Raw genomic sequence first — 22,273 nt, 5'->3', positions numbered from 1 at the left:
GCTTTTTATTTTATTTTATTTTATTTTTTTCCAGTTTGGTTTTTATGATTTAATAATTCCTCCTCAAGCTGATGTGCAGTTTCTTATGTCCTGGTGTGAGGCATAGTTGCTGCTTTTGGTTCTGTAAGAACCTAGTCTGAGAATTTCTTTTTTTGTTTGTTTCCTAACCAACACTGGAATCTACAATAAATCTTGAAATACTTATTTAAAAAGAAAATGTTGCAAAAAAATTCAAGAAAAGAAATGTTACAATGAAGAATGTGATTGGGGGGGTTATCTACATAACCTTACGTGTATGTTAATGTGTGTATGTGGCTGAGTGCATGCGCGTGTGCATTTTTTTTTCTCTCTCTTTTTTTTTGTTCCTCAAAATCCTCAGACTTTTTTTTGTTGTCATTAAAAGATTTCTATCACCAAGACTGAAAAACTGATACACCAGTCCCATAAACATCATATCTGAGTAATGTACAGGAGATCTTTTGCAAATCTTGCTCCCTTTTATTGGACGCTTTAGATATTCGCAGGAGCTGGTAGAGATCAAGATCTCACATCATGACTCCTTTATAACTGTAGTGACGGTACTGTAGCCCCTTCCACTGTCAGGTGTTCTTGTCATGACAGAGAGAGGCAGGCACAAATGGAAATCCTATTTTGGGGGAACTCCTCACCCCTGATCCTGCAAACAAAAACAAAATTAAAACAATCATGCCAGTTCTCTGGCGTCAGATGAAACGCGACGACGCTCACTGCTTTCCCTTGTCCTTTTCAGCCCCTGGTTGGGATGCATTTAGCCTGGGCCAGTCTTAACTTGATGATTCAGAGCAGTGAAATATTTATAATGACTGTGAGATTCCCTTGAATGTACTGCACTTAAATTACTGCGATGTTTCATTGCCTTGTGGGACTCAACTGAAAGAGAAAAATTGGATCAGTGCAGCAGTCCTCTGGTCTTAAATTAGCATTTCTTTTGTCAGTCAAATTTCAATGCTAAATTGAATTTATTAACTGGAGAGAGAGATTCACAGCTTTGTTGTGGGGAAATACTGGCATCAGTCTAGATTTATGAAGTGCAATTATTATGACTGTATTAACATTTTTTCTCTGAGCTTACACCAAAAAATGTAAACTACAGTTGTCAATACATTCCCAATGTACCACATCCCTAATCCCTATTCTTTCTTTTTTTTTCTTTTTTGTTTTGAGGTGTAAAATAAATTTCTTTAAGAATATATTCAGTGGCCACATCTTGGCTTTGAAGTCTGTCATTATTTTTTAACGTATGTCCTCTAGAGCTAAGTGGGAAGCAAGTGGGCCCTTGTTGCAAATGCAGAGTGGAGCGTTGTGTCTGATGTAGATCCTGTACTGTACCATAGCAGTTAAACCTCGGCCACTGAGAAATCCTAGTATACTTAATTGATATTCTTTTAAATGTTTACACTTTGGCCATCCAAAGATAAAGAACAGGCAGCATTGTTGAAAAAAGAAAATATTTACCCATGAATCCTGAAGATGTGATAGATTTTTTTTTCTTTCAAGGAAGAGGCAGGAATTAATGTTTCTTTGATCATTTGCGCTCCATAAATAGACCTTTTTCTCCCTCAAGATAACCCTTGCTTAATCTTAACTATGAGCCTTAAATTTTTGAGCCACTGTCTTTGAAGGCTGACAAAGATTTCAGCCTAAAGAATACCAAGCCCCTTGGCTTAAATTTGCACAGTAAGCCTCCTTAACATTCCAGTGAAAATTTTTCATGTTGTTTCAACAGCTTAATACCCCAGCCACAGTCTGATTCCAGCATTTTTCTGTCTTGTAGAAATATTTTGACAGATTTACAGATACATCCCGTCCCTAAATCCCCTCCGTTTGGCTTCTGCATCCAAGCATTAAACCCTGTCACATGATGTTGAAGTGAAGAGAAGACACTTGAGGCAGTGGAGTTTCTGGTGTCTGCCCTTTCCCACCAGTGGAGGTCTGAAGCACCAGGCCTCTCTGCTAATGGGAATATTGGGTGACGCCTGGCTGTTGGACACTGCCAGTAGAGAGTATTCATTCACTCAAAGGGTTGAAATCAAAACCCTTTTCAAATAGCAAGGGATTTCCTATTAGGTACTGAGAGGAATCTGGCCATTTTGAGCCAAGTTCAACTGAATAAAACAGAGAAAAGATGAGACAAAATATGATTTTTATTGCAAATGGTTGAGTTTTATTAAATAGAAGGTGGTGTTTAGTTACTTTTAACATCTTTTCTTAGTAGCCAGATTTTCTACTGTACAGGCTCCGATCTGTCTGCTCCCCCCCTTTACACACATTAATGAGCTCCTATTGATGGGATGCATCTTAGCTCTGCATCTCTGGTCCATTCCACTATTCCCGATTTGGACAATGGACGCTTAGCCCATATTAGGATAATAGAATTAAATTTCAAATAGATTTGTGCCTGAGCTGATCCATGCACGGTTCACTCAGCTGCAGAGGCAGAGTGGCATATGGCATGTCATTATCTAAGCCCACCCTCCCCCTGTCTGGGGCCAACAGGGTTCAGCAGTGCTTAAACAAACTGAAGGTTAGGACTGGCTGGCTGGCGTTGAAGGGGAGGACAGCAGGGTTTGGAGGAGGGGGTGCGGAGGGGGTTGCTAAATCACAGCCTCCACAGCGTCTCAGAGGGCCTCAGCACCACACCATGGCGCCTTGGCTCAGAGGCCTGCTTTAAAAGCTGGGCTGTGTTTGATCGAGGGGATTTGTTTTCTGTTGGATTATACATGGTTGCTCCCTGCCTGGCTGAGGGGCCCGGTGCAATGTGACAGATCTCAGCAAAGGGGGAAAAAGGGAAGAGGGAGAAAGATACAGGGAGGGATTTTACAGGGGAGAAGCCTCGAAGCATCAGTAATCAGGATAATTGCCATGTTCCTGGTGCTGGTTTCAGCCTCCCCTCTCTGGCTCTGCGGCCTCATATTCAGATTCAAGCTCTGAAGAAACCACCTTTCTCACTGAAAGACTTATTGTGCCTCAATTTAGTAAATTCTAGTGAGTAAGAGCGTCATTTATAATTAAGTTTTTAATGCTTGGAAAGTTATGTATCCCAGGAAATGATGAATTACAGCACTCAAACACCATCTGACTGAGAACGTTAAGATCTATCACTTATCTCTGTGGCTACAGACTATTGACTGTTAACACGTTTTCAAGGGCAATGAGATACTCACAAGGAAGGCCTGAGGGCAAAGTGGAGGGAAATTGACTTATGCCGGTTGTAAAAATCCCTTCGTAAATCCCAATAAGTCCATGAAGGCCTTAACCCAGTGCAAAGGTCTGGTTGCATATTATGCACCTTAAACACTGCTGAAGGAAGGGGAGCGGACGGACGCGTTCAAAGCAGGGTCGGCTCTCTTTCACTGTCAAAACAGTGGGGACGGGAGGGCAGGGGAGGGTTAGGAAAAAATAAAGGCAGCTGCTCGCTCTGTAGAGTCTTGGCGCTGCTTCTCTAACCTACAGATGACAGAGGAGGGGTGGGGGCTGGGGGAAGTTGGGAGGTTGATGTCCCCTCTGCACCGCTTTGGTCAACCTCAGTCATGTCCCCTGGCTGCCCTTGGACCCCTGGGGCTCTCGTCTCAGAGTCCTTCCCAGCATCCCTCCTTAGCGGCTACGATAAGATAAAGTCATGCGGCCAGTCCTCTCTATTTGGCTCCTACCTAGCAAGAAAATACTTTAATCAATAATTCAGATGGTCCTGGGGAGGCTTGTATAGTTAACCCACCAGCCTTATAGCTGTATTGTACAATATCGGTGAAAGATTTGCTGTTTTGCCACAGTTAGAGCACATTGCCATCTCTTAAGTGCTACTGAATAAAACTGGATGGGTCACATATGAGTACCACACTTTTTATGAATCTTTTCTTGTCTTTTCTTTTTTTTTTTTTTTTTTTTTTTTTGATGCAACACACGTTCAAAATCAGCACAGATCACACAATGAATCAGGATCTTTTTCTTAAGGCACAGCCCCAGAGCCCTTTTCTAAAAAGGCAGTGCAGCAGGTCGTAATTCCAAGAGCTTACAGTGTTTTATTTCTTCAGCATCACGACTATGTATGTTCAGCTGAAGAAGCTTATGGCCTCCAAATATTCATCTAGTTTATGTGGAGGGTATATTGCTGTATCCAATCTAAACACAAAAGTCTGGGGATTTTGCTTGTTTTCTTCCTGTTTCCTTTTACTGTTTGTGTGGCTCTCAGAATGTTCCTGTGGACAAACAGGGCTGTTTTTTCCCGAATGATCTCAAATGCACCAACGCTGCCAAAGTCTGAGGGTGCTGCAACCTTGAGAAAATAATATATATGGAAATGGGAAATCTATAAAGCATCTCTCTTATTGTTCTCCCTGCAGTGTTGTATTTATGTTTAAAAAATGATTTTGTCTCCTCAGGATGAAAAAAATGTAAAGGATACCTTGCTTTTTTTTCTTCTTTTTTGAAAATGATAATATATGAGTCTTAGATTTCGAAATAAGAAGTCTGAATATTAAAAAAAAAAGCTGTAAAATCCTTTAGTCGTGGGGTTTTCAACTTTTGAATGTGCCTAAAGCCAAGCATCCCAGTGATTGCTTACCTTCTACCCCCTCTCCAGTTCTGCAATCTTCCCCTAATCTCCCCACAACCATCATCTTCAATTTGCTGAAACTGCCACTGTCCCTCCTCCATCCCAACGACCACAGTAGATATTTTGTCTGTTCCCTACTTTTTGTCAATCTCAGGACTGAAATTTCTTTATTTTAATGTAGATGGTGGGTTTTCATTTGACCTCTCCTCTCTTATGTATTATTGTTTGACATAAGTAAATAAAGCAGATGACTTCTATGCCTGTCCTGTTGCTATACTCATCCATAGTAATCCTTTCTTTCTTTCTTTCTTTCTTTCTTTCTTTCTTTCTTTCTTTCTTTCTTTCTTTCTTTCTTTCTGTAAACATCTTCATCACCTCAGTGTAACGATAGTAAGCATATTAGTCTAAGGATTCGCTTCGCACATCAGCACCATATGCTGCCCCTCTACAATCCTGTTGTTCACTTGACCTTTTTCACCTTTGCAGCAGCGTATTGTGGCATCACGAGAACTCACAGTTTATGAAGGATGTGTTGTCTGTGCCATGACTGGAAAACATCCTCACCTCCGCTAAACAAACAATCACGGAAAAAAAGGGAAAAGGGGGAGAGTACATTGTGGGAATGATTGACATTTTTCCCGGGTGAGGATTTGAAGAAACTTCTCTTAAGCAGAATCCAAAGGCTAAGTCTCTTTACACGCAATTTAGCAAAGAAGTCAAGACAAGGTGTCCTCCTCTGAGGCCTTGATGTTCGAACCATACAATAAAGGAACATCAGCTCTCTCAGATATAGACTCACAGTTTTTCTGAATTACAAATCAAAGCACAGGCACTAAGCTTTGTCTCTCATTGCAACTCATATTCCTTTGCCCCCATACATCTCCTAAAACAAAAAGAAAAAGTTAATGCGTTAGTTCTAAACTATATTTTAATTTCATCACTGAAAATGTAATCTAATGTCAACATATCAAAAATCAGGTTTTTTTCACTTGTTGGATTCCAGAGTGGCATAGTCATAGTGCAAGTCCACTTCCTGAAAAAAGAGCAACACAAAATGCTCCCAATCTAAATGTTTAACAACACAGGTACCTTCAAGAACTCAATATTGATGCTTCGTCCTCTTTTTCTCTCCTCACTCCCAACCTCTCCACCCACCTAAAACATCAGATAAACTGTAGACTGATGAGCCAGCCGCCTCCACCAGAGCGTGTGGTACTGGGAGACTGCACACTGATTTCATACACGCTCGCTCAGACAGAAAAAGAGCTCTGTGGAGCAGAAATGCTTCTCTTATTAGCAAAACTCATTCACCTGCACGCCACATTGAGTCCCTGGCAATTTCACAATAAATCATGAGAGATGCCTACAGAGGCCGGGGCAGCAGGCTGCCGCTCTGCCGCGGCAGTGCCCTCGCCTGTCAGTTTAGACACTCTGAATCATTTCGGGTTCAGCAGCCTCGTTTCATCTTAGATGAACTGAAAGGTCATCTCACACGCCACCTAACCAATATGTCTCTGGCTCCTCATCTCCCAGTGCTTCCAGTGATTACTCATTCCATTTAGAAATACCACACCTGAGTGAAATATTTCTCTGGGGATCATGGAAGGAATTTCAAGGAATTATTTCAAGGAAGAGAATTGGCAACTGTGAGTAAGCTGACCCTTATCTTTTAGGTCTCAACTCGATTTGATCTTTTACCTCAGAGAGTGATTCAGTGATGATCTAGCCTTTGCGTTTGTTTGTGAAATAGTGTGATATGTATCCATGTTTCCTCCTCTGTGTCAGGCTGCTGGACCTCAGGCAGACAATGAATGTTGCACTTGAAGCCATCAGACAGTCTGGAGTGTTGTTTAGTGAATAAAGAATGAGTTGGCCCAAGTCCAGCCCAGTATCCGCTTGAGTCTCATCAGCCTAAACACCTTAAAGCTTAACTGGCTGGACAATAGCTGAACAATTTGTACAGCCAATATCTAAGCTAGTTAGTTTACTTAAGACCTTTGGTTGAGACAGTCAACTTTCCCTCATGTGTGGTTACTAAACGACAACCGTTACAACATGATCCTGCTTGGCTGTCACTTGGTTTGTTGAGACACATTTGTGACAGTGAGCACACACATGCTGCAAGCAAGTGAGCCATTTTGTTAACAGCTCACACTTCCTGTGCAAGTGTGCGCTTCCAGAGTTGCTGACAGTGACACTTGCAGGACCGAGCCCTGCCCTACTTAACAGGCTGCAGGGAGGAGGGCAGGCCAAGTTGTCAGCAGTGCTAGGTGCTCACTGCTTAGATAAACCTGGAGGATTAGTGGCCCAGTTAAAGTTGGGGCAAAGAGGATTAGCCTCTTCTCTGAGGTGGCGAGAGATTCCCTGTGTCCTTCAACGCTGCTGGCCTCAGAGAGGGAGAGGGGAAGGGGAGGAGGAGGAGGAGGAGGAGGAGGAGGAGGAGGAGGAGGAGGAGGAGGAGGAGGAGGAGGAGGAGGAGGAGGAGGAGGAGGAGGATGGGAGGATGGGAGGTGAAGGGGTGAGGCCCTAGTTATCATCAGAAAGAATCACCACATTTTAAAGAGGAAAACGAAAGGTTAGGTGCAATGATTAAAGGTGAAAAGCAATGAAGCACTTCATAAATTGTTGCCAGCTTGTGGTTTCATTACATCATTATGGGCAAAAGCCCATAATTACAAGCCAGGTGTTACAGCGAGGTCAATGAGACCTGAGAACCAAAGGAGTAAAAAATAAAAAATAAAAAAATACAAATACAAGTGGGCTACTAATACCTATTAAAGTAACAGTTTGCAATGACAAAGCAACTTTTACAGCTATTAAAATATATTTGTGTCCTACAGCATCTGCAGGAGTAGACATAACACTTGTCTTTCTCATCTGGGATCCGTTCGTGCCACACAGCAGAGGAATTTAGACCTCTGCAGCCATCAGCAGGCCAGAGGAGGAACTGCACATGACATGATCTACAACTGAGCAAAACTTGAAATCTTATCAATGAGTTCTTACAATACAGGTTTGTAAGAACTTTGTAAAAGATACAATGGAAATGATTTTCACACCTGTAATGTCATCAAGTCTCTCTAAAAAACGATATTGATGGTTGCTAAACAATACAGTCTATTTCCTGACTTTCAGGATGATAATACAGTTCCATGTGCAACAGAACAATACAATACAACTGTATCTGTTTGTGCAACTATAGAGTACTAACATTAGTCCTGTTAAAGGACTAAAGGAAAGAGCAAAACCAGAATAACAAAAAAAGATGGTCCCAAAGAAAATCCCATATGAATTTACAACATGTTCTTTCTTTCAAGCTTCTGTTGTTCTCCATATTCGTTTATAAAATGGATAATGTACTTACCTGTCTGTCTGATTGAATTTGATAAATAGCAAGTATTCAAGGATAAAAGAATTCAAATCACAATTCAGGTACCAGAAAACATTGTCCATGGAGAAAAAGAACAGCATGACACACAAGAGGCTTGCTTTATAAAATAAATTCAGTGTTTATTGTTATGTGCAGCAATGTACAAACCATACAAAAATGCAGACTCGAAATGTCTCTTTATAAAAGTAATGTACAGTAAACAAGAGAACAATGACCTGTGTCCTTCAACAGTAATGAATGAATGAAAATTATTTCTACATGACTGAGTCTATCTGCTCTTAATGAACCCTGCCATGTAGTGCAATAACACAAATACATGCATACATACAGTAGAGATGCGTAAAAAGAAAAAGAAAAAGAGGATGCTGTATAGGGCAAGGATCCAACTGCAATGAAAACACTGCAGGAAATAGGGGGAAGCACATAATGGCAAGGCCTGAGAGTTGATTATGCAAATACCCCAGCTGCAAAGGAACAATAACTCTGGAAATTCAAAGACAAACCATAACACGGAAGGCTATTGTCTCATATTTGCACATTTGCTTGACAACTACAACCTGCTCATCATGCCCATCTTGTTCAAAACAATGTCTTTGTATTCATATAATAATGCACACATTGGAAATTGGCACAGTGCATTGTTTTAGTTTAAATGAAAGCTATGCTGCCTGGGCTGGCAGTCCAAGCCTGAGACTGTCATAGATTTGAAACTATTTAATTGATACAACATAGAAAATAGAAAGAAAATATATTGTATAAAATGTTCTGCTTCTATACAGTGACATCCCACAGCCTGAAATCTAAACATTAAAATCAGTATATACATTCTAATCTGTATAGATACAACATATATAAACCTTTTCAATATAAATCAAGCAACTAAAAGCTGAACTCTATTGTCTATAAATATGCATCATACTATTATATTATATAATCTTTTCTTGGAATGATCTCCCATTTTGATTATATTTTATAAATGGGATTTGTATCAAAATGAATTTACAAAGTTAATGCAATGATACAGTAATTATGCTTCTCACTATTAGAGAACCTATGGTACAGTTTTTTCTGTAACACTGTACTGAGACTGGAAATGCTGAAATATTCTGACTCACAAATCCCTGAGTGATCAGCTTCTAATGTCTAAAATGTAAATTAAAATACAGTACATTCATGATACGTTTCCAATTCTTTGTGAGTGAAAATGTTTGCTTCCAGTTTAATGTGTCATTAATAATACTTTTTTCCCTCATCTTTAAATCTCGGGCTTTGTGTTGAGTTGAGCAATTTTCAAGACACTGCACATCCCGTGTCTCTGTGTGTGCTCAGTCCTCTGACCTCTTACACTGGCTGTCCTCCTGTGATATTTACTATACTTTATGTGAACAAAAGGCACATGTGATCTGTGCAAATTAGTGCACTTAACAGCCAAACTGTCCCCAGCAGAGTGATGTCACTGATAGGCTACTGATGGCTCTCCACTGTCTCGTTACAAGAAGGACGCCACTGGTCCTCTGCAGGCGTCAGCGCCTGCGGGTCAGGGGCTCCATCTCTATCAGCGCCTCGCGGCCCTTACTTAACTCCACCACTCGTGGGACCACTGTGGACCAGCGGTCTGGAGGGAGGTAAAAACAAGAAGCAATTATTTCATGTGTGTGGACAAATTAGTGTGTGGTCCACATGAACATACACACTTCAATCAGCAATCTCACCTCTCCTCAAGACTCCAACGCCCTGCTGCAGCACGTTAGCTTGGCTGGTCTCGCACTTGCCGGGATCCTCATTGATTATCGCCAGGTTCTGATTCCAGTGACACCAGTTGACCTCGTCCACCCTGATACAACAAGGCACTGCTGGGATTGACAGCTCTCTTTGTTGTGGCATTGGAGCTTCTTAGCATCAGAGATTATTAGTCATGCAAAAAAACATACCTGAAGCACCAGCGTCGGTCTGGTGTACCATCCCAGTTCTTCCCAACAGTCACCATCTCCCCGGCTCGGAAAGACTTGCGGAGGAAGACTGGGAATGAACGCTCGATGTCCAAGATGGTTGTTGCCCACTGTTTAAGTATATTATTTAAACATCTTCAACTAAAATATTTATTCCTTTAAAATCTCAGACACATATTTATATATAATATATATTTTAGTATCTAACCATTCAGATAGCTTTACTCTTATTTATGAGATGTCATGGTGCCCAGAGGATGACTCCTGATGACTGTGGTGATTATCTACAGTACCTTCCCCCCTCATGTCACCATGGAGGATGCACATCTAGACTGTTGTCGTCTCAACATGTATTAAATGGTCTGCCATAATGTTGAATTGTATAACAAATCTCAATTCCATGTAACAAATGACATATCGCCAGCCTCAGTTGTACTATTAGCTATTAGCGAATGTGTGCTGACATCCTAAACTGAAATGGTGAACATAATGCCAGCTATACAACAGTATTTTATCACTGTCACCATGAGCATGTTAGCATGTAGAGGTTAACAGCCTTGGTACAGCCTCACAAAAGTCACTTCTTTGTCTTGTTTACATTTCATTTTTCAAAACTGTTTGTTTCATCTTATGTGTGTTGGGGCGAAGAATGATGAGTCTGTCAAAAACCTGGACAATTTACTATAGATGATTGATGAAACCAATGTTTAAGATTGAATGAATGAAAGCACCTTTGTCACTGCTCAACACAAACAACCGGCTCACCTGAAGCTTCCAGATCTTCTTGCTCTCCTTCGACACCTGTCCGACTGTCTCCCCCATCAAAGCGATCAACATGTTGAGCAGCAGCACAAACGTGAGGATGATATAAGTAACCAACAGGATGAGGAAGACTGCTGGATACTGCGCGCTGTGGATCATATCCAGCTCTCCCATCCCAATGGTCAGCTTGAACAGGTCCAACAGGAAGGTGCTGAAGGTGTCTGGGTCTCGGCACTTGGGGTAGGTGGGGCAGCCCCCTTCACATTCAGTCCCCGGTGGAGGACACACTGTCAGCAGGGACACCAGCGCTGTGTCGGGCGGGACCAGATAAGGCTTGGTTATACAGTACAGCAATGGGAACATAAAGGAGTAGTTCAACAATATGAGAGAAACACTGAATCTCTTTCTTGTCAGGAGTTAGATGAGGAAATCTATACCACTCTCATATGTGTCTGTTAAGTATGAAACTGCTCAAGAGACAGTTAGCTTAGCACAAAGACTAGAGGCAGCGCAAATAGTCATAACAACCATTAAACCACAGGGTGGTGATTGGTTGCCAAATTTTTTGTACGGATCAAACAGAAATAATGCATGGAGTAATCAGCGTTACAGGTATGAGTTAAGTGAGTTTCTTTACCTTTGAAGTCAGGCTTGGAGCCAGAGTATGGTTAATTTAGTAAGAACACAAGTGGGAGACCCCCTGTCAAAGCTTAGTGTTAAAAGCTTAAAAGCAAACCGTCTCTAGGCTCTAACTTTATATATGACATTAACAGATACAAGATTATTATTAACTATCTCTCAGTTCAACCCATGACAAAAAATAATGAATTAAGGTATTAATGCTGACACAGAGATGTAAATTTAGGTGAGCATACAGTAAGCCTACCTGATGCATATCCGATCATGAAGAGCACATACACCAGCAAAAATCTGAAAAGGTCTTTGAAAAGAATCTGAGAAGGAAAAATAAAAGAGGAGTGTTAAGACTCAGGGACAGTGATGTTCAGGGATAATTCATTTTCTGTTAATTTTCTCCAGGATCTAACCTTCTGTATCATAATGCTGTAGGTGCCAGTGAGTTTCAGGCCTCTTGTGAAGTAAAGTGTGTTCATCCAGCCAAGGACAAGTGCAAACACCATCACAGACACATAGGCTTCAATGCCAGAAAGGTAGAGAGCAGCTGTGACTACAATCAGCACAGAGTAGATGAAACTAGAGAGGACAGAGAAAAAACTTTGTCAAAGAACCAGTTCCAGCATCTGTGACAGTCGAGTAAAACATGGAGGTTTGATTTCTAGTGTGACTGGCATTGTTACAGAATGTAGACATCACAGCCATGTTGTTATGATCTAAATCAACACGGTTCAGAGAGGTGCACGACATCCTCTGCTCTTTGTTTGTATCCCGAGTTTAATTAAAGATGTAAACTATAAAACATGCCAGCGAGGAGGTTGAGATATTAATTAGATGACTCAATTAAAAGGATGCAAAATTTGCCCTCGTAAAAAAGTCAGCAAGAGCTGCAGCAAATACGAGGAAGAGGCGGAAGAAGGATAGAGGATAGGGACTCACTACAGCAGCTGAAAGGATCCATCAATAACTAAAGACTTCACCCCAGGACACTTCTTCAGGAAGACGTCTTTAATCTGCAAAAAGCAGGAGAAACATTTCCATGATGACAATAACAGTATCGTTCGGGTTCTGAGTTTGATGCAACAGACTGGAAAACAGTGTTGAGACAATCAGTGATCTGTAGAGATGCGTCAGACTCACATTGGTGAGGAAAAAGAAGATTCCTGATGCCAAGGTGACAATCTCCCCCACCATCCTCAGGTAGTCTGAGGATGTATTGTAGGGGTACGGAGGCTGGAAGGGAGGAAGACTTAAGATTTAATTTAGATTCAACTCAGTCTGAATGTTTTAGTATTACAGCCACTTGCTGGTTAGTTTATTTTACTATTAGCACATAACCCTCCACTTGTTTTTCGTTAAGATTTGTGCACAGATGGTAACTGTCGAGTTTAGGAAGATTTTAAAATTAGACAAAGCTTCTGTTTCTCCCTACTTCTCATCTTTATGCTAAGCTAAGCTAACCAGCTGTAGATTCATATTTAGTGTACATACGTGAGAATGGATATACACATCTACCACTTGCCAAGAGAGCAGATAAGCGTATTTAGTCCTTAAATACATGATGCATTAGCATTTCATATGAAAACATCTAACGTACTGCAAATGTGGCCTGCATGGAAATCCACTGAATTAAATAAGCATAAAGAAACATATATAACATACATTTAATACCTGCTATAGTATATATTCATGTGGTGTATTGAAAATTCATTGCTGCAACAGCACATTCAACATTTTCAAATTATGAGTCACTGATCAGTTCTCCTGTGAATCTACTCACGCTGTGAGGGGAATCTATATTTTCAGTTGTGCCATACCCACCGTTCCCTGTGTAGGGTGGTAATAAGCCACAAGGGTAAAGGTGATCATGGTGATGAGGTAGGAAACCACACTGATGTAAAAGGTGACAGCACCAAACTTCTGCCATTTGGCCCTCAGCAGCTCATTGATGGGCTCCACTGCCAGCATCTCGTGGCGGTTCTGAGAACAAGACCAGAAACATGACACAAATACAATGTAATGAATATAAAGGATAAAACAACATCCTGATCTATGTACACACAGGCCTTTTTGCACACTTAAGTTTTTGATGCTGTCATACATTTCAAACAATTTTGTTTTGTCTTCACAATGTGAACGCTGGGGATTTGTTGCTCCAAATACTTCTTTCACAGTTAGTCTTGCAGGTGTCTTAATTCACCTCATTGCGACTGTTGTAGACGAGGATTTCCAGCACAGACGGTTCCTCTCCACACGTATCCAACGAAGACAAATCGTAGAGGGAGGAGTACACTGGACCATACGCCCAGTCCTTAAACTTTCGAGACAGATGTCGAACTTCCTCATCTTTGATCTCTCGTCGGATAATGTGCTGAAAAACCTGGAAGAATACAAAGAAGCTGAACTGAAGTAGAAATGTGTTGATAAAAACTTTTATTGTACTGATCCTGCATTATCCCTACCCCTATCTTGCCCAGCTTGGCGGCCATCATGAGAGGTGACATGCCGTCACTGTTGAGCACTGTCTCCAGGCTGCATTCTGGGTAGAGCTTAGCGCTCTTGATTAGCAGCAGGTCGTACATCTTTGTGAGGAAACGTGTGTTGTCCTTGGTGTTGTCCGCGATGTGCACCAGGGCGTGCAGCACCGTGTTTCCACGTGAGTCCTGGCGCCGCAGGTCAACCTTCTTGTGTGGATTCTCAGTCAGGTAGTGCACAATGTCAGGCTGGTTGGTGCACGCAGCCAGAGAGAGAGGCAGCTCACCTGGGCATACAGAGACAGAGAGAGAGAGAGCGCTCACTTCACACTCAATTCACAGGAGATTAGGAGAACTGCATTTCATCTTAAAAATAAGCAAATCAACAGGAGGGTTAATTAAGAACTGTAGCTGGCTTCTGTATGTTTTTGCAAAGCATACTAAACATGGATCAAAGATTTGACTTAAATCCCTGCTATGAAAACAGCACAATTAGCAGTTGTTTGAGGGAGGGGCGCAATAGGGCCAGAGTGCCAAAAGCAGCAGCTGAAAATGAGCCGTTGCCATGGGTGACAGATTACTTTGTCACCTCACATAGAAACGCTCCTCTTCATGGATTTGCACGGGTGCATGCAGAGTGTTAGCGTGAGTCTAAATCCCATTAGCCATCAGCCCTGCCAGGTTCCTGTTCACCTCACTGCAAAGCTCCGCAGCAAATTACTCACACTGTGCCCGGACACGCTGGGATTTGGGAATGACAACCGTGCTAAGTGCAAATAGAAATCATCTCCTCTGTGATGAGTTAGGAATATAACACTTGAATGTAATCAAATAAACAATTCTTAAATTGGGTTGGGTAAAAAATAAAACAGAGTCCACAACAAGCTGCTTCTACCTCTTCTAATGTTTGTTTTTTTGTCAAATTAAAATTAATTATATCTGCTATAATTATAATCAAAAAGCTAAAGTTGCATATTGTTATAAATAAAAACATATTTTTCTCTGAATACCACACTGTAGGCCTATACATTGATGGAGGAGGTAGCAGAGGCCAGCAGAGGGCAGCGTTAAGTTTAATTTACAGGCTGTTTTATTTTTCCTTCTTTTCTTAGAGGTCAGTGAAGTCCTTCCCACTGGCAGAGGATGTTTACTTTTCTTAACTGCTGAATACAGACACCTTTCACTAGACTTGCATCTCGAACACATGACATAATGCTCGTCTTTCATGTGTTTTCGGAGCATGACTAACGTTGGTTCCTCGTACGATACTTCAAGAAAACATTTGGGTGAAAGGTGGAGTTCACCACTGGACCACTGCAGTAGCCAGACATTAGTCCAGCCACGTTGAAAAGAGAAAGGGTGGGGTCTTGTGTCACTTCATTTATGAATGGCAGCAGAGGTTTCCTTGCCAGGAAAATGTAATCGTGGTCAACTATTTTATCTTGGCAGCTGTAGCACATTACAAAACTTTGATGTCAACTCCAGGTTGTAAAAGACAGAAAGGCTGCTTATTATGAGTGAAGCAGAAACTGAGCCAATGTGGAAACTGAAAGAGTGACCAGTGAAGTCACAGAAACCTCAGACGCACCACATCATTACAGACGTATGAGGCAGAAAATACAGTCACAGCTTTTCAGAGGCCTATGTCTGAATGTTTGTGTGTTTTATCACATAATGGCAGAGTATTAATACAGTACAGAAACACAATGAACTCTGTTGTTAAAAAACAAGATTTATGTGTGTGATAAAGGTCTTTACCGAAGTAGAAGTAGCCCCCCTCGTCTTTGGGCTGGAAGAAACGTCCCCTGGCCTGAGCATGAACATCAGCCCCATTCTCCACCAGCAGCTGAACATACTGCTTACAGCGTCGCTCTATGGCAATGTGGAGCGCTGTCTGGCCTGACAATATAACCAAACCACAGTACAAAAGCATTACTTCATACCCCTGCTTTGTGTGCGGTGAAAAATACCTGAAACACTTTTTCAAATAAATAATGTCATAAAATCTAGCTTGCCATTTGTCCACAGAAATATGTCTTATGTGAAACTGATGTCCAATTATAAACTCGTGGGTGCTGGTCATAAAAAAAACTGACTAAATTGCTCTGTTGGTGAGATTTATGTGTAGGTTGTTTCTCTGGGATCAGCACTCAGAAACGGAGCCCTTTAACATTTTTATGTTGTCATAAAAAACACTCCAGCTTCAGCAAAAAAAAAAAGGAGAGAGAAACTATTTGTGATAAGTGCAGCAATTAGGCAAGGCAAGGCAAGTTTATCTGTATAGCCCATTTTTACAAACAGTTTGTCTCAAAGGGCTTTACACAGCATCATAACAACTTCCTCTGCCCTTAGACCCTCACACCGACGGAGGAAAAACTCCCCAAAAAAACACTTAGCAGGGAAAAAATGGGGAAAACCTCAAGGTGAGTAACAGGGGAGGGAGGGATCCCTCACCCGGGATGGGCAGACATACAATAGATGTTGTGTATAGACAAGAAAACACTAACGTGAAATATGGGAAACATTCAGACTGGGGCAAGGAGGGCAGGCCGGTTGAGAAGCATATTAGATCAATATGTATCACATCACACCACATCACACCACACCATATTTTGTACTCCAAGATCAAATGGTTTCTGTCACTGTAACTGTGTAATGCAGTCATTGCAAATAACTACCTCTTCCCCCTAATTGGGCCTCACCCACCAGTCTGGTTTAATAACAAACCACTCTGTTAGGTTCAGTGACGTGTAGGGGGTCGTAGTCTATTATAAAATGAAATTAGATGCTTATTTTATAAACAACTCTTTTAAATTACAAATGAGTTTTATGTAACAGCATCTTGTCATTATGGGGTTGTTTCCATACCTCTGTAATAGAGATCTCTAAAGGGTGAATTGATAAATTCTCTGAGGTTTCCAGTCTTGTCTGCGATGTCCACCAGGAGTGGGATGGAGTCGTTCTGGCCACCGTAAAGGTTCATCAGGGCTTTAGGTAGACACGTCTTACCCGTGGATGGCTCTGGGAAAACAAGAAAGGGGATGAAATAAAAACATAAATTAACTTCACAGAATTGTTTAGACAGGATAGTTACTTACTCAACAAACTCAAATACACCCCATCATCACTACCTTTCATAGTTCAAATGTGTTAATTTTGAATTTATTTTAAACTGGATTAAATTAACAATTATAAACATTATAAAAGTGGAAACTGTTGTAATCATCCTGCAAATGCATGGTTATGATTGAGGATGGCTGGTCAATTATCTATCTTTATAGTATCTATTAGTTATTTTGACCATTAAAGCAGAAGTGAGTGATCCGGTCGTTTTCGCTAATGCTGCGTTCCAGGCAGGCTTTTGAAATCATAAATTACAGCTTCAAGTCACAACTTACGACTTTGTAGCGTTCCAGGCAACCCACTCGTGTTTTTCCGACCTGTTTTACCGGTGAAAGTCACTATAACGGCCACTCGTAACTTCCGACCCGTGAAATCGTACCAGTACGTCTTTTTGTACAGTCTATGTACCAGATCGAACTGGTACGACTTCACAGGTCGGAAAAAAACGAGTTTCCTTGAACGCACCATAACAGTCCTCGTCCCTACGTCGCCACATTCACGGCGTCCCTTGGCTGCACACACAGCCCTGCATGCCGTTCTCTCTCCTCATTGGATAAAAACTGTAGGATACGATACATGTTTTCTCCTCAGCTCAGAGCAGAGCAGAGTGACTGACAGACCCGTGATTCGGACCAAACACTCTATGTAAGTGATTGCTGTCGGAAGATATAACTATTTAAGACTTATATTAACACAAATATATCACTTACTTCTGCTTTAATTATGTTCTTTCATCTGGTTTACTATTCAGTATTATCCTTCTTTAACTGTTTATCTATTTCTATTTCAACCATTTATCTATTCCTTATAAAGACCAATTTTAACCGTGTATTACTTAGTTTCAGATATCTGATTCATCTAGTTTTGCTATTTCAACTATTTAACCATTACTTCCGCCTAACTATTCCAACTTAATCCACTGCAAACTTTTTCACTATTTATCCATCAGGCTAACTTAAGCTTTTCACTGTGACTTTTCTACTTTCTTATGTCGATCAGTTCCAACTGATTCAATATGTGAATATTTATTTAATCAAATGATAATGTATCTCTTTTTTTATTAACCATGCTATTCCAAAGCTTCTCCATGTTTTCTCTGACAACTGAATAAGTGGCTGTCTGGATTAAATTATGATTTCCTGTTATGTTTCTCTGAATGGGCAGACAATAGGCTACAGGAGGAAAGAAGACAGAGTTTTGTGAATTTTGATTTTTTCTTTTCTTTCTTTTTTTGGCCTACAGTATTCATGGTCATAAGAGCAAACTGTTGAAAAGAGGGGTCAAGGCAACCCTCCACTATTTTTAGTCAGGGGTTTAGTCCCCCCACCCCCACCCAAAAAAGATTATAAGCCTGAAAGATGACAGTTTGCTGTGATTTTTCTCTGCTCCTTGTTATAGGCCTGAGAAAACTCCTCAAACAGACAGGAAGCTTTCCTTGGGCCTGCCCTTAGCAGACAAAGACCACAACACCACTCCACCTTTTCCCCCTCACATCCTCTGAGCAAAAAACAGCAGAAGAGGGAAACTAGGGAATAAAAGGGGTCAAAGGTAAACATCACCTAGATAAAGCTGAGCCTCTGCTTTAGGGCAAAGGCACAGTTGAGACTTGAGTAAGAAATTTGACATAAACTGTGTTAAAAAAGTGAGAAATGAACTTGTGTAATCAGTATCTTAAGTCATTTTATTCCCTCACAGTCTCAATCTGCAGTAGCTAGTGGGTTTCAGACAAGTGAAAAATAAATATATATTCTACACAATTTAGTCTCACCTCTGAACTCCTCATCAGTTAACCGCTTTTCGTTACTTTGCAGGTATTCCAACAGGCCCTCGAGGGCCTCGGGGTCTCCACGTGACACACAGTCAAAAAGGACAGAGCGGTTGAAGGTTTTCATCACCTTTGGTGGTTCTGAGCTTTGACCATCATCACAGGATGTCTCCGTTTTACTAAGAAGACAAAAATATATAAAAATGTAAATCACACAGTCAAGATGCTTAATGACATGCTGCATTATCTTTAAACCCATGCATTTTGTTCGGCGAAACTTTTGATACACAAACCATCTTTTAGGTAATCACACCCACACCCTTCAGTGCTTCTGTAAATAGACCTCTGTGTAGTGTTTGGGACAGGTATGGCAGCCAGAAACAGGCAGCAGCCTAAATATTACCTCAACGGCTGCAGAGGAACCAACAACATGCCCTCTGTTAGATCAGTGAATGGACTGAAAGAAGGGCTGCACTGTGTGTGTGTGTGTGTGTGTGTGTGTGTGTGTGTGCGTGCGTGCGTGCGTGCGTGCGTGCGTGTGTGCGTGTGCGTGTGCGTGTGCTGATTTTATGACATCATTTTCCAAACCACCTCTTTTGTCCCTGCAGAAAAACATCCAGTTTACCACTGGTAGGACAAAAAGTAAACCCTTAAACCAGGTAGTTTAAATTCTGGAGAGTGAGGCCCCTTCTCACCCTCTTGGAAGCTTCTTCCTGCGCTTCTTCTGGTTGCTCATATTACCATAGGTACCATAGTCAAACAGCGAGTCCATGGGTGCTTTCTTGGGACCTGGGACCACATTTGACTCATATATGGTTGACTCCAAAAGATCCATTGGAGTGGAAATGCCCTTTTTGAAAGCACCCTGAAATTTCATCCGCAGGTTCTGTCGGCCATCTGCAGGTTGGCCGGGCTGAACCGTCTCCACGGCTGAATCCTGACTTGTGTCCATCTGAGTTGACGGAGAAGCGTCCACACTCTCGAACAGGTTTGAGAGCTCAGACAGGGGGAATGCCACCTCGCTCTCAGGCTGAGCGGCCCCGCCATTTCCTGTGTCCAGAGAGAGATCAGCTTTGGCAGGAGCTGAACCGAGGGTGTCGGCCCTGGACAGAGCAAGGTGGCACCTTCTGAAGAGAGCAGCACGGCCCTGGAATAAAAACCATGAGAAAATGTTCTGAGTGAGCTGCATGGCCTTTTGGTAATTAGGAAAGTCTTGTACAAATGGAAAAAGAAGTCTTAATCTGTTCAAATCCAAACGCTCCATATTTACTCATAAACTGTCAGCTCAAATTGTTTGGCTTTAGATCTGCTGTCGTCAGCATTCAGGCTTTTATTTTCTTCTGAACAGGTGTCTCCCCATTTTCATAATTTGTCTCCTTCCTCTCTTCACATGCATGAGTTCTTGCTTATCACTGTAGCAGTAAGTGAAATTAGCTGTCCTTAATAATGGTGCACACTAGTTTCCAAAAGAAGGCTGAGGAAGTACAGAACAAAGGATGGAGGATATAAGGATAAATAAGAGTTTAAGAGATGCAGTTAGAAGTAATAAGCAACATGGAGAATTGCAACAGAATGGTACCAGAAGCAAGGTATTAACAACTATGATACTTCTTTTACTCAGAGTTAATGTTATTATGTTTTGATTCGAGTGGGAATTATGAGCCCAAGTTAAAGTAGAGGCAAACCACCCAGTTACTGACACATCTCCTCTCACCTCATCTGATCACATCCTCATTCTAGTTAGTAGATACCGGCCTTCAAAACAATCCATTTTGTAAAGTTGTGTAAAGTTGTAGGCTACATTGCTCTTGTAGCTCTTGTTGGTATTTACGCTGGAAGTAAACATTCTTTTAATAAAAAATGGATCATGATCTGAGAATGTACAGTCTTTGCTATTGGCGCTCTAGCCCATCCAAATCAGTAGAGACTTGGACAAAAAACATTAAAAAATGAAACTGATGAGAAATTGTTTTAAGGTTAGAATTATCAAAGATACGCTGGGAATCAGAAGCAGCTTTTGAAGAATGGAAGTGACATTTCACCCCTTTGTACCTCATTCATCCCTTTTATCACAATGATGTGCCAAATTCCTCGTCAGCGGAAACTGGAAATGATGCTGAAGCATGTGGGCACCCTGCAGAAGAGAGGAACCATCATATGAATTACCGCCACAGGAGTACAGACAAAAAAGACCTGTATGTCGTAAGTCACATTAAAAGAGCTCAGTCATTTGTGGTTTGGTTCTGTGGAAAACATAGCAAAGCACCGATGCCAAAACCAACATCAGTGTGTGCAGCGATTGGTCAGAGGGACGTGTTTCCTCTACCAGACAGAGTCACGCCAGCTGTCTGTTTAACACAGGACACACACAAAACCGCATTCATCTTGACTCTTTAGAGGAGATATACAGTGGAGCTCAATATTGTCTATTCTCTCAACTACTACATGCTGTATAGCATGCAAGGAATAGTAGGCTACATGACATCCTCACGTGTCTCCCTGCAGCTATCTTTTGAGTCATACTCTTTCCTGAGTTTGTTCATGACATTGACAATTTATCTAGTCCAGGCTGTGTTGTAATGGAGCAACACAAACAATGGAGTGGGGGTCCTGCTAAGGGAGAAGAATGACTCATAACCCCGTCTGACACAGGGGATTATCATACCTTTACACTTGAGCAGGCATTTGATAGTAAAAAAAAATAGAGGACCAAAAAGAAGCTATACCCTTGCTAAATATAACACCAGACTAAGAACAAAGGAGTAAGTTGTTTAGTGGACAGAGGAGCCACTGTGTATTAAACTGTCGCAGTGATAGAACGGGATCGTAAAATATCAAGTGGGCCCAAAGCTCTCATATTATCCACTCATTGGGACAGAAGTTACAAATCCACTTGAGAGAGTGGCTCTAATGTCCCATCAGAGATGTGGGACTTCCTGTTCTGTCACTGCTGATGTGACATTATCCAGCGCAAGAGAGGCTGGGGGCTCTTCATAGAGCCAAAGAGCTGCTGGGAATTACACAAGTAGAAAAAAAAAGAATAAACAAAAAGTATAATGTTTTCACATAAGATAATAAGATTTTAAGGAATACAACTGAGGATCTAATGGGATGGTTTTAAACTGTATATTAATGAATTAAGTGGGTGTGAATAAAAATGCCAAGTTCTTAATGTCAAAAATGATGCTGATGATATCAAACATTAAAAACTAAATTACAGAGAAAACTTCGTGATTATTAGAAAGTTCAGGTTTCTGTCTCAATAATGAACTAATGCAGAAGTTGTAAAAAAGAAAAAAGAAAAAAGTAAGAAAAAGAAAAAAAAGAAGAAGGAGCATAAGGAATAAGAGTTGTTTCTTACCTTGATTTAATCGGTTGTTCTTATTCTCTCTTTAAAAAACAAAAAACACAAACAAACAGACTATTAAATCGCAGTTTTCGCCAAAGTTTTGAAAGAACAAAAACTCCTCTCTCGCCCGGCTCCTCTGCAGGTTTAACGTGACTCCTGCCAGATGACTCCAACCAACAACTTCCCGCAGCTCCACGCGTCCGTCACAACGTCTGCTTTCACTGATTTTTTTTGGG

At 41.2% G+C, this 22,273-nt stretch overlaps 1 protein-coding gene across 1 annotated transcript; it reads right to left on the bottom strand.

The window, feature by feature from the left end:
- Positions 1-9,462: 9,462 nt before the first annotated feature.
- trpv4 (transient receptor potential cation channel, subfamily V, member 4) lies at positions 9,463-22,178 on the bottom strand. Its single transcript, XM_083979583.1, has 17 exons — positions 22,050-22,178; positions 20,741-20,822; positions 19,384-19,835; positions 18,692-18,867; positions 16,669-16,821; positions 15,559-15,699; positions 13,789-14,087; positions 13,527-13,706; positions 13,148-13,306; positions 12,467-12,559; positions 12,266-12,339; positions 11,740-11,905; positions 11,580-11,646; positions 10,697-11,001; positions 9,914-10,041; positions 9,695-9,816; positions 9,463-9,597 (listed from the first exon to the last, which is right to left on the bottom strand). The coding sequence occupies exons 2-17, from the start codon at positions 20,747-20,749 to the stop codon at positions 9,506-9,508; spliced, it is 2,616 nt and encodes an 871-aa protein (XP_083835709.1). The 5' UTR covers positions 20,750-20,822; positions 22,050-22,178; the 3' UTR covers positions 9,463-9,505.
- Positions 22,179-22,273: the final 95 nt, after the last annotated feature.

Source organism: Trachurus trachurus (genome assembly GCF_905171665.1).
Source record: "Trachurus trachurus genome assembly, chromosome: 9".
Lineage (NCBI taxonomy): Eukaryota > Metazoa > Chordata > Actinopteri > Carangiformes > Carangidae > Trachurus > Trachurus trachurus.
The sequence above is the reverse complement of the archived record's forward strand: the minus strand, read 5'-3'. Positions and strand labels throughout refer to the sequence as shown.

Coding starts and splice junctions, on each gene's coding strand:
- trpv4 (XM_083979583.1), bottom strand. Junction 12,340..12,466: donor TCTTCTTTTTCCTCACCAAT/GTGAGTCTGACG, acceptor TGCTTTTTGCAG/ATTAAAGACGTCTTCCTGAA. Junction 11,906..12,265: donor GGATCCTTTCAGCTGCTGTA/GTGAGTCCCTAT, acceptor TGTCCTCTCTAG/TTTCATCTACTCTGTGCTGA.